The sequence below is a fragment of the Rana temporaria genome, chromosome 2 (genome assembly GCF_905171775.1).
Source record: "Rana temporaria chromosome 2, aRanTem1.1, whole genome shotgun sequence".
Classification (NCBI taxonomy): Eukaryota; Metazoa; Chordata; class Amphibia; order Anura; family Ranidae; genus Rana; species Rana temporaria.
The window spans coordinates 73586898-73602108 of NC_053490.1; the positions used below are offsets into that span (position 1 = coordinate 73586898).

A 15211-nucleotide genomic window follows, 5' to 3' on the forward strand; every position below is an offset into this window, starting at 1 on the left:
TAAACTTCTTTAAAGTGCAGGTATTGTTTAAAATGAGAAGTTATTGAAATAAACTGACCATTATTTTCAATATGAATTAAAGTAGAACTATAGGCACATTTTATTTTCATTTTGGATAGAGTAAGGTGGGTTATAACCCCTGTCAGTTTTTTTTGACCATCTGTGTCCCATTGGGGAGATTTTCTTACTTCCTGTCCCATAGCCAAAACAGTAAGTGTGTTGAAATCCCTGTAAAATAGGATAATCCCTTGGTTACTAGAACTAGTGTCCCCATTGGAGGATTTCCCCTCTATAAAATTTCTGGGGACAACCCAAAATTTGTGCCTTTCTTTAACTTTCACTTTCAATGATAACAGTTAACAGGGCAACTGACAGGTGTTCTTAATCCCTCTCCACTCTATCCAAAATTAAAAAAAAATATATGTTTTGCCTTTAGTTGTACTTGAAATAAAAATGGTTTACTTGTCTGCAGATGTGTTAATGTGACTTTCTGTCAAAATGGAATGTCCATTGTAGTTACTGTACAGTCCCCCCATACATAATGGCTTAAAAATACAATTTTACCAAAGCATAATAAAAAAAAAAAATACTTATGACCCATCTTCCAAGTCTCCTGGGAAGTGCTGGTGATATCATTGTGCCTAACTGCTGACTCCTTTTCAAGCTAAGTGCTTGAAATCCTATAGGAATGTGCTTCAACCTATTGGTGAATATATTCTCATGGGATTGTGAGCATCCAAAGCAAAATCTCAGGAGGCCTGGTGATGTCACCATCTTAAATTCTTAATCAATTAAACATAAAGGTTCTACTTTTGCAAACTACTACTCGGTGTGCTTTATTTACAGCAACTGATCCCAGTGTCTTCATTCCTCCTGCATACAGTATACAGTATTACCCTTGTGTGTAACATATTTTGTATAACCACAAGATATATTTTTTCTAGCTCCAGGCAGAGCAGAAAGAGTTATAAATCTATCATTAGAGAGAGTTCCCTCTTTAGGTCCACAAGAGGAAAAGAGGAAATCTTCCATAAGTGAGGGTAAATTACATATAGTTATGTTAGTAACATCGTTAGGTGAAAAAAAGAGTAAACAAGAAAAAGATAAACCAGAGGAAGAAATTAAAATAAATAAATAGTAAACAAGTACATCTACAGAGCCCTCAGGCCTCGTACACACGACCGAGTTTCTCGGCAAAAACCAGCAAGAAACCTGCTGGGAGATATTTTTTTGCCGAGGAAATCGGTCGTGTGTACATTTTCGTCGAGGAAACTGTCGAGAAACTCGACGAGCCAAAAAGAGAGCAAGTTCTCTATTTCCTCGACGGGAATGGAGAAACTTGCCTTGTCAAATTCCTCGACAGCCTAACAAGGAACTTGACGAGGAAAACTATGTGTTTCGCCCGTCGAGTTCCTGGGTCGTGTGTACGAGGCTTCAGCCCACTGTTCATCCAAAGACATCACACTCTTAAAATGCAGTCTAACAGGGAAAAAAAATCTGTTCTGATTTCTGGATATTCCCTGAATCAACAATCTACTGTGCCATTATTCAATAAATTATCATTAATATTATTTTACATGATTTATATTGCACCAATAGTTTATGCAGCATTTGACAAGAATAATGGAGAGAGTATAATTACAATACAATTAAAAAAAGAAGGCTAGGAGGACCCTGCTCATGAATCTAAAGATCATTGACACATTTGACCATTGTACAGGTGTCCTCATTTGGATATTTACGCTCCACTCCTGTTCTAGTGACAACACCTACATTTCAGGTTTCCCTATACTTACTGTGCTAGTGACAACAAAAAGCAGGACAGAAAGTAAGACTGAATCTTCCAAAGATAGCAATAAACATCATATGATTTCTACAGACAAAAAAGTAGGCTTCTTGCACATAAAGGCTACAATTGTTTATTGAATTATACTAAAAGTTTTATTTATGTTAGCATTACAACATGTGCTTATGACTCCAGGCATCCCTATACACCTCACGAAATGTTTAGTTCTACCATCTCAACTTGAAATTTTGAATTATATTGAATTACATTTGGATGACTTATATGTGAACATGGCTACAAATTTTGATATGGAACATATTTATTGAAAATTGAATTCTTTGACCTGAATCCTTACACATTTTTTCAACCTGTATGTTTTTTGGACATTCTGCAGATTGTCACTGTGAACTGTGCAAGAATTATTCATGGTAACCAGATAGCTACAAACGGCGTTGTTCACGTAATTGACCGTGTTGTCACAGCTGTTGGAAACACCATCGAGGACTTTATTGATGCTGAGGATGATCTGTCATCTCTTAGAGTAAGTATCTTTTTGGACATGCATAATGTACTGCATAACTATATGTATTATGCTCATTGTTAGTTACAGCACAAATATTTTCATTCACATTTTATGTGATTATGAAATCGACAACGTCTAGAAAGCTCAGTATTCATTTGAATTTTGACAGCTCATTAACCACTTACCCCCCGGACCATATTGCTGCCCAAAGACCAGAGTACTTTTTGCGATTCGGGACTGCGTCGTTTTAACAGACAATTGCGCAGTCGTGCGACGTGGCTCCCAAACAAAATTGGCGTCCTTTTTTTCCCACAAATAGAGCTTTCTTTTGGTGGTATTTGATCACCTCTGCGGTTTTTAGTTTTTGCGCTATAAACAAAAATAGAGCGACAATTTTGAAAAAAATTAATATTTTTTACATTTTGCTATAATAAATATCCCCCAAAAATATATAAAAAAACATTTTTTTTCCTCAGTTTAGGCCGATACGTTTTCTTCTACATATTTTTCAAAAAAAAATCGCAATAAGCGTTTATTGATTGGTTTGCGCAAAAGTTATAGCGTTTACAAAATAGGGGGTATTTTTATGTCATTTTTATTATATTTTTTTTACTAGTAATGGCGGCGATCAGCGATTTTTTTTTTCGGTACTGTGACATTATGGCGGACACTTCGGACACTTTTGACACATTTTTGGGACCATTGGCATTTTTATATTGATCAGTGCTATAAAAATGCATTGGATTACTATAAAAATGCCACTGGCAGTGAAGGGGTTAACACTAGGGGGCGGGGAAGGGGTTAAGTATGTCTGGGTGTGTTCTTACTGTGGGGGGGGGGTGGCCTCACTAGGGGAAACACTGATCCTCTGTTCATACATTGTATGAACAGAAGATCAGCATTTCCCCTGCTGACAGGACCGAGAGCTGTGTGTTTACACACACAGCTCCCGGTCCCCGCTCTGTACCGAGCGATCGCGTGTGCCCGGCGGCGATCGCGCCCGCCGGGCACACGCACGGGAGTCTGGGGCGAGCGGGGGGCGCGCGCGCGCCCCTAGTGGCGGCTGGGAGAGAGGACGTCATATTACGTGCTCTCGCCCAGCCGAGCCACCTTGTGGACGTATAACGGCGGTGCGCGGTCGGCAAGTGGTTAATAATGTGTGTCTCCAGTTATTATGCTTTAGCAAAATATTTGTAATATGCAATCAAAATGTCTGTCCCCATAACAATGCAATGTTTTATCTATTGTATTGGTGGTATTCCATGCACAGGGGTATAAGGAAGGATCTAGTTGCAATACTACCCAACATAAAAAGTGATTGTAAATGATCACCTTGTAAAACATCCCATTCAGTTTAAAATATAAATGAAACACAAAACATTTGTTTATAGATATATATACAAAAATACAAATACATTTTTTTCCCTTTTTTATAAGTGATCACATTCCCTCTGTTCTCGCCTGCGTAAAGGCCCCGTACACATGACCGAGTTTCTCGGCAGAATTCAGCCAGAAACTCGATCGGAGCTGAATTCTGCCGAGAAACCCGGCCATGTGTACACTTTCGGCCGAGGAAGCCGACGAGTTCCTCGTCGAGCCAAATAGAGAACATGTTCTCTATTTCCTCATTGTTCAATGAGGAAAGTTGGCTCGCCGAGATCCTCGGCGGCTTCACACAGAACTCGACGAGCAAAACGATGAGTTTTGCCCGTCGAGTTCCTCGGACGTGTGTACGGGGCCTAAGGCCTCGTACACACGACCGAGTTTCTCGGCAAAAACCAGCAAGAAGCTTGCTGTTTTTTTTTTTTTTGCCGAGGAAACTGGTCGTGTGTACACTTTTCGACGAGGAAACCGTTGAGGATCTCGTCGGGCCAAAAAGAAAGCATGTCTTCTTTTTCCTCGACGGGAATGGGAAAATTTGGCTCGCCGAGATCCTCGGCGGCTTCACAAGGAACTTGACGAGCAAAACAATGTGTTTCGCCCGTCGAGTTTCTCGGTCGTGTGTACAAGGCTTAAGAGCTAGGGAAGGAGAAGCAGCAGCACACTGAGCTTCACAGTGAATGGCTTTGCAGCGGGGGCATGTCAGGACAATTCTGATCATTGAAGGAGAGCATAGAGAGTCCCCAGCATAGCTAGAGAACTGACCATAGTGTTCTCTCCTGTTTAGTGAGGTCAGTATTTAATGGGAAAACAGAGGCTTCACACAAAGGAAGCAATACAATGAGAACAAGATACTTTCTCATATAAGTATATGGTACAGCATGCACATATCTAGAATATGAAGTGTTTTGTTAATAACAATTCAATGTCTAGGCTGTAGTTTGATAGCAAACATTATTTAAAGCTGAGGACAAGTTAACAGCTAAATATTCCATTAAAATATACATGGGGCTGTTTTACCTGCAAAAGTATTTGCATTTCTGTCAATCCAGTCCTGAGATTTACAAAGACTTGTCAGACAGCAGAGTCAGGTTGGTTCACCTTCTTGCCTGTGATTGGATAGCAAATGGACGGCCGCAGCACTGTAATCGCTTGTTCTTCTGTTCTAGAAAAAAGAAATGAGGAAAATCTAATGTTCTATTTACATTTTAGGCTGCTACTATTGCTTCAGATCTTATGGAGAAACTTGGGAAACCCGGTCAATACACTCTGTTCGCTCCTACCGATGAGGCTTTCGAGAAGCTTCCACGCGATGTTCTGGAAAGGATTATGTCTGACAAAAAGGCAGCTGAAGGTATGTGGTATATTCCAGCTGTGTTTGTGTCATTCAAGATGGCACGTTTAGCCTTGTTATCTATGGACAGTATACATAAATAAATATCATAACCTTAGTTTATAAGTGCATTTCAGAGAATATAATAAAAACACATTGCAACCATTTACAGAAATTACCCAATGTCCATCCAAATTTCCACAAGCAGAAAAAAAATGTAGTAAAAACAAGCAATGGAATATGTCATATGAAACAGGCCCCAGGATAAGAAAAGTTCATTCACCCAAGCGGTTGATAAACACAAACAGATGATATAGATCATGACTCTAATAACATGAATCTTTTATAAGTGATGTTCAAATTAATCTGTGCATTTTTCAGACATGTGCACACTGAAATATTTTGTTTCGGAATTTCGGTTTAATACGAAAAATACATTTATTTAGTTACTCCTGAAATCCGTTTTTATTTATTTTGTTTCGTTAAAAAATGCATTCGTCCGAAAATCCGAATTAAGGTTGAATCTGTCAATTGAAGGCTTATGGTGTCTGTCGAATGTTCTAAGAAGAAGCAGCTAAACTGTACGACGCTGCATCATACATTTCTGGTCTAATGCTCCGCCCACAAGATATATTAGAATTCTAATGCTGTATGACTAGTAATAATTATATTTGTTAATTATTATTATTACTAGTCAACCAACATTAGAATTCTTATATATTGACCATAAATGTCCGCTCTCTGCGATCGTATGTTTTTAGGTGCTTCGTCGAATCTTCATGTCTTTATAATGTTGAATCTTTTCTCTCTATGTTCGAATAACCTTGGACTAATAGAGTTAGATCGTTATTGTCACCGTTATTTATAGGCCCTCTAGGAGTGTACAGTGTTATAATTTTATTACTGCAGGTATAAATATTTCTACTGTAGTAGGGATGAACATTGCTACATCTCTTATATTGTAAATATGATCCATGAAGTTTATAAAGGTCTTCTGTGCTCCTTTAGCATTGGTGAAGTATCACATTCTGGACACTGCCCAGTGTTCTGAGGCCATCATGGGAGGAGGAGTTTATGATACCTTGGAAGGAAACCCACTGCAGATTGGATGTGATGGAGACAGTTTGACTGTAAATGGCAAGAAATTGGTCAACAGGAAGGATATAGTTACAAGCAATGGCGTCATTCACTTGATTGATGAGGTTCTCATTCCTGACTCTGGTGAGTAGTTGACTTTTGCTGGATATCAACGTGTTTAAGAATTGTTAAACATATGTAGTGCTACCCCCCCATAGGAATCGCTGGGGAATGTTGGTTATCTCCCACCATGCACAGCCAGGCACATGAATCTTCCATTCATTTCAGAGACAAGAAGCAGTCCTGGCATTTACTGTATATTTGTTTTTTATTTAGGGGATTTGAACTTGGATGGGGAATGGTTAATATGGGATGCCCATTTGATCAACAGAACACTTTAGGAAATCAACCTATACACATGCAGTAAATACACACTCCTTTCTTTAACCTCCAGCACCCACTTGCTTGTAGAACTACAAGTCCTAGGACCAGCTAGCACTTTGGTTTTGAGCCAGCACTGACTCAGTCAGACCATTGTACATGCCCTTTGCAGGCAGGGACCACGGCCCTTTTTGTGTCGCAAACGTAGAGTTTTTTGGTGTTAGCTGTTCTTCTCTGTGGCTACTGCTCCCAGTACCTCCTCTTCAGGCACTGCCAGCCTACCTGGCTGTAGTTGTCCCTTTCACTAGCCCTTCTGGCTACTGCTCCACAGTCCTCCCAGCCCCTTCAGGCATGCCTCTCAGTCTTCTGACTGCAACACTTACCAGCCCACGTGGCTGCTGTCTTCCTCCATGGAGATTTGCCCGGCTGTCATCTCCTTACTCCCTTGCCTCCTGGCCAGGATCCCTCCGTGTGTCATAAGAAGGGGTCCTTTCCACCTCCGAGCCCAGGCCTGAGTTCACCCCCCCAGACTGAGGAGTTACTTTTAAAGGCCTTGACAGCCTAACATTCCATCTCCATCTTCCAACCAAACTCCACACTGCCCCTAGTGGTTTGACTATTTGAAGGGGCCTGCCCCCTGCCATCCCTTCTGTTGGGGATTGGTCAGGGTCCTCAGAATACTCCATCTAGCTCCTCCTGGACTCCTTCTAACGTATTCTGGTACCTTCTCTATGTTTCCTGCAAGCAAGGGGGAGTTACCAGAGAAGCTGCTGCTGAGTCATCCAGCCTACCTGAGTCACTCACCCGACCCAGAAAAACACACCTATACAAACACAACAAAGTGTCTATCTAGCACATCTAGCCACGCCAGGGGTGCTACACATATTATGAAATCTGAAAGGATTCAGAATGGTGATGATCTAAATATACTCAGAATTTACAAAATTGTGATTAATATTCACTTAATGAACTGTCTGCAGGCTATAGACTTAGGGGCGTGAGATCAGGACAATCCCAATTCTTCATGAATAATTGTGATCAATTTCATTTTATTTTTAACGTTTATAAGTATTATTTTATCTTTTGCACACAACCTTTTTTTAATGATTTATAACATGCTGAACACATAATACTTTAATAGTAAATTCAGCATTGCTGCTTTCGGACACACTGTTAAAGTGTATCTAAAGACAAACTTTTTTTTAAGCTGAAGCTCAGGCAAACTTATATACACAGATGAAAAACTATATGAAAGCTGTTTTACCTGCCAGTGTAATTGTACCTGTACAGGTCTCCTCCCAACCTTGTGACTGAACAGTGAAATGAGAAACAGTACACTGTTCTGCTCATCTCTTTTTCACTTTTCTATTTCCTCTCATTAGCATGCTTCTTGCACTCAGTGGCTCCTAGTGATGCTTCTTCCTCTCCTATACAAGGTCAAATTCAAGCACTTCAATAATGATTACAGCACAGCATTAATGTTTGTCTTAATTTATCGGCCAGGAATTCAGCTTTAACGTTGGACAGTTTATGGAATTGTTAATGCATACAGATAGAATCATTTTCTGATGAGGACAGAGAGGGAGGGAGAGGAATAGAGAGAGAAGCACACATCAATGACAATCAAAACCTAACAAGGGTTTAAACACTTCCAAATCATATTTAAAATGTTTTAGATATACTTAAATCTACTGAGTAAAGGAATGACATCTTATTAGCAGAGGGGGAAGAATGTATCATTCTTTTGAGTCATTTGGACCTATTTTAGCATAGTGGCTGTAAGGTAAAGTTCCCTAGAAGATGTATTGAGCTTCTAATGCTTTATGCAGTTTATAAATAGGAAACATTCAAAATAATTATTTATATTCACCCAACTAAGCCCAAATATAAGATGTAACATTTTTATTATTAAACATAAAAAGTTAATTAATAAAAATGTTTTAAGTCAATACATTCTGTGTGGTCTTGTGGATTTAACTGGAGAATATCAACATGAGATACTTATGATTACCTCTTAAATTTGTGGTCAGATAAAGGAATAAAGTGGTTTTAAGCCTGAAATGAAAAGTGTACAAATCATATCCTTTTATAGATGTACTTGCCTTAATACAAATCCCCTAGTATGACTTTTATGTGCTCTGTCTTACCTCTGCTATCTGCATGAGTAATTTTTGACAGTCTATGCTAACACCAGATCATTTCCGAAGAGAACCCCCCCTCCAACACACAAGCAGAAGCAGGTGATTGATAACTTGAGCTGTTCATGTTTCCCTATGAGACTGTGTAAAGGGAGGTGTATCCATTCCCTCCACTCCAGTGTCATATTACACTCAACTTCCAGCTCTATGTATGCTGTGCAGTGTTTGATGTCAGATCTCCGTCCCAACCTTCTGGAGCTCAGAAATGCTGTGTGAAATGTGTGCTTTAGGAGGCTGTAAATGAGAGAGGTTAGCAGATAAACAGGATGTAAAAGGATTATGTAAAAGGATTTGTTTAATCTCCATGTATCACCTGAGGCTAGTCACTTAAGTGGGTATACTGAATGTAAGGCTTTACAACCACTTCAAGTCAATGCCTGAAGCAAATACCTGGGCAGCCCCCACCTCCTTTCTACCCAATTGGTGCTGTTTGTTTTTCTCACTTTTTTGGCAGTATGAAGAGATTAATTGATGTGTAGCACATGCTAATTGTATATATGTACAGCTCAACAGTAAACATACCACATAACATAAACAGTCTGTGTGTTTGACATTAACTAATACTATTAGGCACATTCTTTTGCACCACTTATTCATGTTCAGACATTTTATAAGTGTTTATCACTCCTGTTTCAGATTTCACAAGGTTTATTACCGTAGATTACCACTTAGCATTTTAATGCCAGTGACACTGAAGAAGATCTGGTGTTTTTACATGATAGCGAATAACCATAAAATATATCCCCAGATAATGTTGTTTTTCATTTTTGTGTTTTCTTTTTCCTGTATTTATTATATGAAGTGTTTTCTATTGCATTAGTTAATACAAAAGTAATTTAATATTAATGCTTGAAATCATCAAATTTATTTATTTTACATTCAATTTTTCTTTCTTCACATTCTCAGCTAAGCAAGTCTTAGAATTGGCAGGAAGTCAACAGACCACTTTCACTGACCTCATGGCCCAAATGGGACTGGCAGCCTCTCTAAAACCCGATTCAGAATTTACTCTTCTGGCACCATTAAATGATGCTTTTTCTGGTAAGCAAAATGTATACAGTATGTTTATTAGAATTTGTAGGATGTCATGCATATTTCTTTCTTACTGTTGTATTTATTTATTCATATTGAGAACCAAGCAGAGAAACCTAAGAGAAAAAAAAATCTTGCAGGAAACAAAAATAACCAAATCAGGAATCAGTTGGAACTGCAGCAAAGATACTGTTTCACCACCAGAGTTCCTTACAGATGTAAGAGGTTGAGGAGCATGTCAACCACCTGGTGACTTTAGGTTTACATGTAACCTGGCTATAGAAATTTAAGTATTTACATATACTAAACCCACGGTAAATGTTCTTTAAAACAAGTAATGCTGATTGAACAGCCAATGGTTTGATTTGTGGACAATTTGTTACTCATACTCTAAATTCAGAGTTGGCACATATTTTGTTAGTCAATTGTAGCCATTTGTATGGCTAATAGACAAGTCATAGGGGAACCTGTACTGATGCCAAAAAAAATGCCAGAAAAAAAAATACTGTACATTTTGGCAGCTCCAACAACTGTTCAGCAGCAAGTGTATGTATATACAGTATATATATATATATATATATATATATATATATATATATATATACAAGCAAGCAAAAGCCCAACACAGTCAGCTCCCTAAGCTCCAACACACACTGACAACATGGCTTCTGCAAGTACACCTTTTAATTGTGAAGTGGTTGGGTTATCCATCCCACAGATTATTGTTCTCTTGTTGGTTATCTGGTGAAATAGGTTATGCAGTGTATTGTGAGCTGTTTCTAAATCCTGACAGTAAAACTCAAATGAAGTTGAGTGAAGTTGAGATCTTTGCTCCCTATCTTAATAGTGACTTGGTAGCCTTCAGATTATACGGTAAATACAGAGCAGGCTGCCAAGGCACTGCTAAAACTTCAGAGAAACTGACTAGACTCCAAATACAGTTCTTCTGTTATGAACTGAAGATGAATTGCTCCAGAATGCCAGCAAATCACCAATGACAGGGATGGCTTACTTTAACTCTTCGGATGAAGGAGTAGAAAAAAATGACTTTAGTTGTACACAGATAAATGCCTGTTTATTGTCAGGTTAACAACTGTTACTTTGGATGTTGAATTCATACATACAGTCACCAAAAAATTGTATTTAGTGGAAGTATGAATTGTTTTGTGAAACTAAAACTTTATTTGTTTAATTTATAGAGGAAACAATGAGAATGGATCAACGTCTCCTTAAACTAATTCTGCAAAATCACGTCATCAAGCAAAAGTTTGTTCTTAATAACCTTTACAATGGTCAGGTCTTGGAAACCCTTGGCGGAAAGACTCTGAGAGTGTTTGTGTACCGCACGGTAAGTTTAATAACCTATTATAAAAGTTTGTAACTGTGTATTAAAATATGTTTTTAATAAACTTTCTATGCACATCAGCAGCTATGTTAAATATATCAATTACATTATTTGGGCTTCTTAGTAACAGGTAGCAGGGCCGGTACAAGGCAGGGGCAGAAGGGACGGGTGTCCTGGGCGATACAATTTGCGGGCGGGAGGGGGGCGCAGGTGAAGTGCCGGAAAGTCCCTCCTGCCCTGTGGCAGCTTCGATCTGCGGCTGCATCGCTCCCCTCTCCCTCTCTTGCGTATATCATGGAAGCGGAGCTGGCTGTGTCTGTGTTCGGTGGGCGCGCTGGATCAAATTCCCTCCTAGACTGGCTTGTGTGATAGAAGTGTTCCGCCTATCACAAGAGCTGGTCTAGAGGGGCGGTACTTTGTAATGGTGGGCATAGTGAGACAGTAATGGTGGGCACAGTGAGGCTGCATTCACATGCACAGTAAGGCTGCATTCATGGGCAATGGTGAGGCTGTAATGGCAGGCACAGTGAGGCTGCATTCATAGGCACTGTGAGGCTACATTCATAGGCACAGTGAGGCTGCATTCACGGGCACAGTGAGGCTGCATTCACGGGCAGAGTGAGGCTGCATAGGTGGGCACAGTGAGGCTGCATTCATGGGCACAGTGAGGCTGCATTCACGGGCAGAGTGAGGCTGCATAGATGGGCACAGTGAGGCTGCATTCATGGGCACAGTGAGGATGCATTCATGGGGACAGTGAGGCTGCATTCACAGGAACAGGGAGGCTGCATTCATGGGCACAGTAAGGCTGCAATGAACAGTGACAATAATTGGGGGGGGGGGGGGGCGCAATTTGCCATCTTCGCCCTGGGCACCAAATGACCTTGTCCCAGCACTGACAGGCAGTAGTTATGATGCCTGAGATTTAGCAAAGTGTATGAGACAATTTTGCTATGTATTTGCTATCCCCTGTATCTGCCACCCAGGGCATCTAATTAAGACAGATTTGCATAGGTTGTGACAAATTTAGCACTGAAAATAGGACAAACTTTCACTCCAAACAGATGCACAATTAAGAAGTGGTCAGGAGCAGGTTTTATTTAGTGTCAGTGCTACTTTGGATCAGCAGATGGAGGAATTTATAAATTAAGTTGAACTCTATTGTAAATCTGTCATATAATCTTTATCACTGATACTGTTTATTGCTGCCATGCTATGCAAACAGAATTTATTTCTGTCCCCCATACTGATATCCAATATGGAAACATGGGATCTGCAAATATTAACTTTATACCCCTCTTCCAGTTGTGCTAACATTCCCCATTAGTATTTGTGAAGTGCACATTAAAGTTTCTTAAATACTGTTGTTTCAAACATTAGGCTGTATGCATTGAAAACTCCTGCATGCTTCGTGGAAGCAAAGAAGGAAGAAACGGTGCCATTCACAGCTTCAGAGAAATCATCAAGCCTGCTGAGAAATCATTCTTTGACATCTTGAGCCTTGATAGGCGCTTCAGGTAGAGTTCTAACTTGCAGAGAAAACATGTCAGATTTCCAATGTGCTTTAAATGTAATAAATTATGTTCTTTAGAACTTTATGAGATCATTTACTAAAGGCAGATGGGCTTTTCATTTTGAAAGGGGATTTTAACCCTGTAATAGAATGTTCTCTTAGCTTAGTGCATATGGTGAAGCTCTGCTGACTTCCATCATCCAATCCAAACAAAATAAAAAAAAATTAAAAAGTTTGCTTGCATGGGAATTTGTTCTTTGTAAAGTACATACAATAATTCATTAATCTAAAGGAACATTCCCTGAACAGCCTGAATTTGCTTTTAGTAAATCAATTTTTATATTTTCATCCTCTCTTCGTTTTTGGTGCCTTGGTGTGCTTTTATTTGCTGTGGATTATGTAGTATTCTCTTCTATTGTTCTTGCTGCCACCAGGATACTACAGATGTGCAGACTTCTTATAATGACTACTAATGAAACTAATCTCAAATAACAATAAGTCTATCCAGTCTTAGGCCCTGCTGATACCGGCGCCACTTGTCATGCAATTTGGCTGCACATACAGATGAAAATTTAAGCAGGATCTCACATGTTGAGAAGACTTCTACAGGACTCCTGGTCACACAGGGGGCATTGTTAGAAAGAGAATGTGGCAATGTGACCAGGGGACAGTTTCAAAGCTCAAAGGAGGGGAAAAAAAAGCAAATGCATGTAGATTATGTTAATAGCATCTGATTTATGAAAAAAAAATACTATAATTTTACTTTATGCTTTGAAACCACTAGCTGTAGGAAGAGAGCACGTGGTATTTTTCCTGCAGTAGTAGTGGTCAAACTACTTACTATAAGGGTGGTTATGTTTGTAACTTCCTGATTAATGACTACATTTGTGGTTAGCTCTGCCATATTCACGTAGTTAGTCAGTCAAAAAAGACTTATCCCCACTGAGTTTAATCAAAAGCCCAAAAATAAATACAGTCAAACTAAAAACTTGTATCCTTAGAACCCTAAACCTGTAGTTTATCGAGAGGAAGGCAAAAAAAAAATCCTTATAAAGCGTGGTTTAATTTGCTACAATAGGGGGAATAATCCTTCCTAATCTCCTAGGGTGATGTATTTTTACATTTCTATATACCCTCAAATTGGTCTGTTCTTGAGGGAGAACAAGTTATTCCCTAAATTAAGACATATGTGGCCTGTACAATGATACTATTTCCATCTAAACAAATTTTCAGCCTCCATAGCATAACAAAGATCAATGCAGTGGCTAAAAGGTCATTAGATTTTGGGTACTCTGGAGAACAGTTGTACCCCAATAAATATGGTCACCATTGAATGAAAGATACTTTCTAGTAGACCCCGTATTGATCAGTGGCATTAGGTGGATAACTCCATTAGGGGGATAGACTCCATTATGTTTATAGTATAGCAAACACTAGGGTGACTATATGGTCACTAGATTTGGAGGACTCTGGAAAACAGTTGTATCCCTATAAATCTAGTTACCCTTGAATGGAAGATACTTTATTTTTGGAAGATCCAGTATTTATTAGTTGCATTCGATGGATAACTCTACCTTTTAAGCTGGATACGCACAGATTGCAAATCATCCGGGTTAAACAGGAACCAGACAAATTCGGATCTGTGTGTAGCCCTTCTGATTTAACAGAAGCCAATCATTGGATTAGCTTCCGTTGAGCAGTCATGCTGGAAAACCTTCCTTTGATCAGTGGTTTGCAGCCAATTGGCTGGAGACTGTCCCCACTGTCTGAATACAATAGCACAGAGGGGGGAGATTTGTGTATCCACATAGCTTGTGTGGATGCGGGAATTGGTTATGTTTTTCTTTATTTGTTTGGTCTGCTGGTTGAAGGAAAACTGTGTATACCCAGCTTTAGTGTCTACTTTTTGTCGTTGCGTAGTTACAAAATATTCCATGCACTGGTTATGCCTTACATGATGACAGCAGAAAATAACAATTCAAATCAGTTTTTTACACAATTCTATGAGCTTTAAAGTGTTGCAGAAGCAGTGTTAATACAAGCTTTGCACTTATAGGCATTGACTAACAATGATACTCAAAGCCACCATGAAGAGCAATGGATTCTTGACTATCCACAGTTCATAACACTTGACAAAACAGCAAATATAGCTATTTTGCAGCCACATCACTGCATACATGTATCAAACAAATACAAAAGGAACGATTTGTTATAAGACAGATATGGAAGAAACGTCTTTATACTCAAAATATATTCATAATGTCTGTATGAGCTCATGTGCTGGAAATGCAAACATCTCATTTAGATTTGCTGATTGAGCAGTTTTCATCAATCATTTCTGCAGCACAGGTTTATGAAACTTTTCATAAACCACTATGAACCATTTGACATGTAGCTAGTAAGCCATTTATGAAAGCTGACTTCATTTTGGTTTGGCAGAGCTTTATTAGAAGACTTTGGTTTGTGGTTTGTACAGTAATATTAACATTTTTTTTAGATTACAGTACTACCACAATGACCCCATTTATTGTACACAGTGTTACTTGGATTGATCATGCGTATAAAATAATGTTATGCTGTTGGAGATGAAAATACCTGCAGGCAAACTGTATTCTAGGCAAGGCTTTTATTATTATGGAAATT

At 39.1% G+C, this 15211-nt stretch overlaps 1 protein-coding gene across 8 annotated transcripts in view; it reads left to right on the forward strand.

The window, feature by feature from the left end:
* POSTN (periostin) overlaps positions 1-15211 on the forward strand; it is an 84363-nt gene that overhangs the window by 35383 nt on the left and 33769 nt on the right. For all 8 annotated transcript variants that reach the window (XM_040340383.1, XM_040340380.1, XM_040340378.1 and 5 more), the window contains exons 6-11: positions 2181-2327; positions 4902-5043; positions 6031-6243; positions 9585-9719; positions 10910-11058; positions 12436-12572. In XM_040340383.1, the coding sequence (XP_040196317.1) occupies positions 2181-2327; positions 4902-5043; positions 6031-6243; positions 9585-9719; positions 10910-11058; positions 12436-12572 (923 nt within the window). The remainder of the gene's footprint in view (positions 1-2180; positions 2328-4901; positions 5044-6030; positions 6244-9584; positions 9720-10909; positions 11059-12435; positions 12573-15211) is intronic.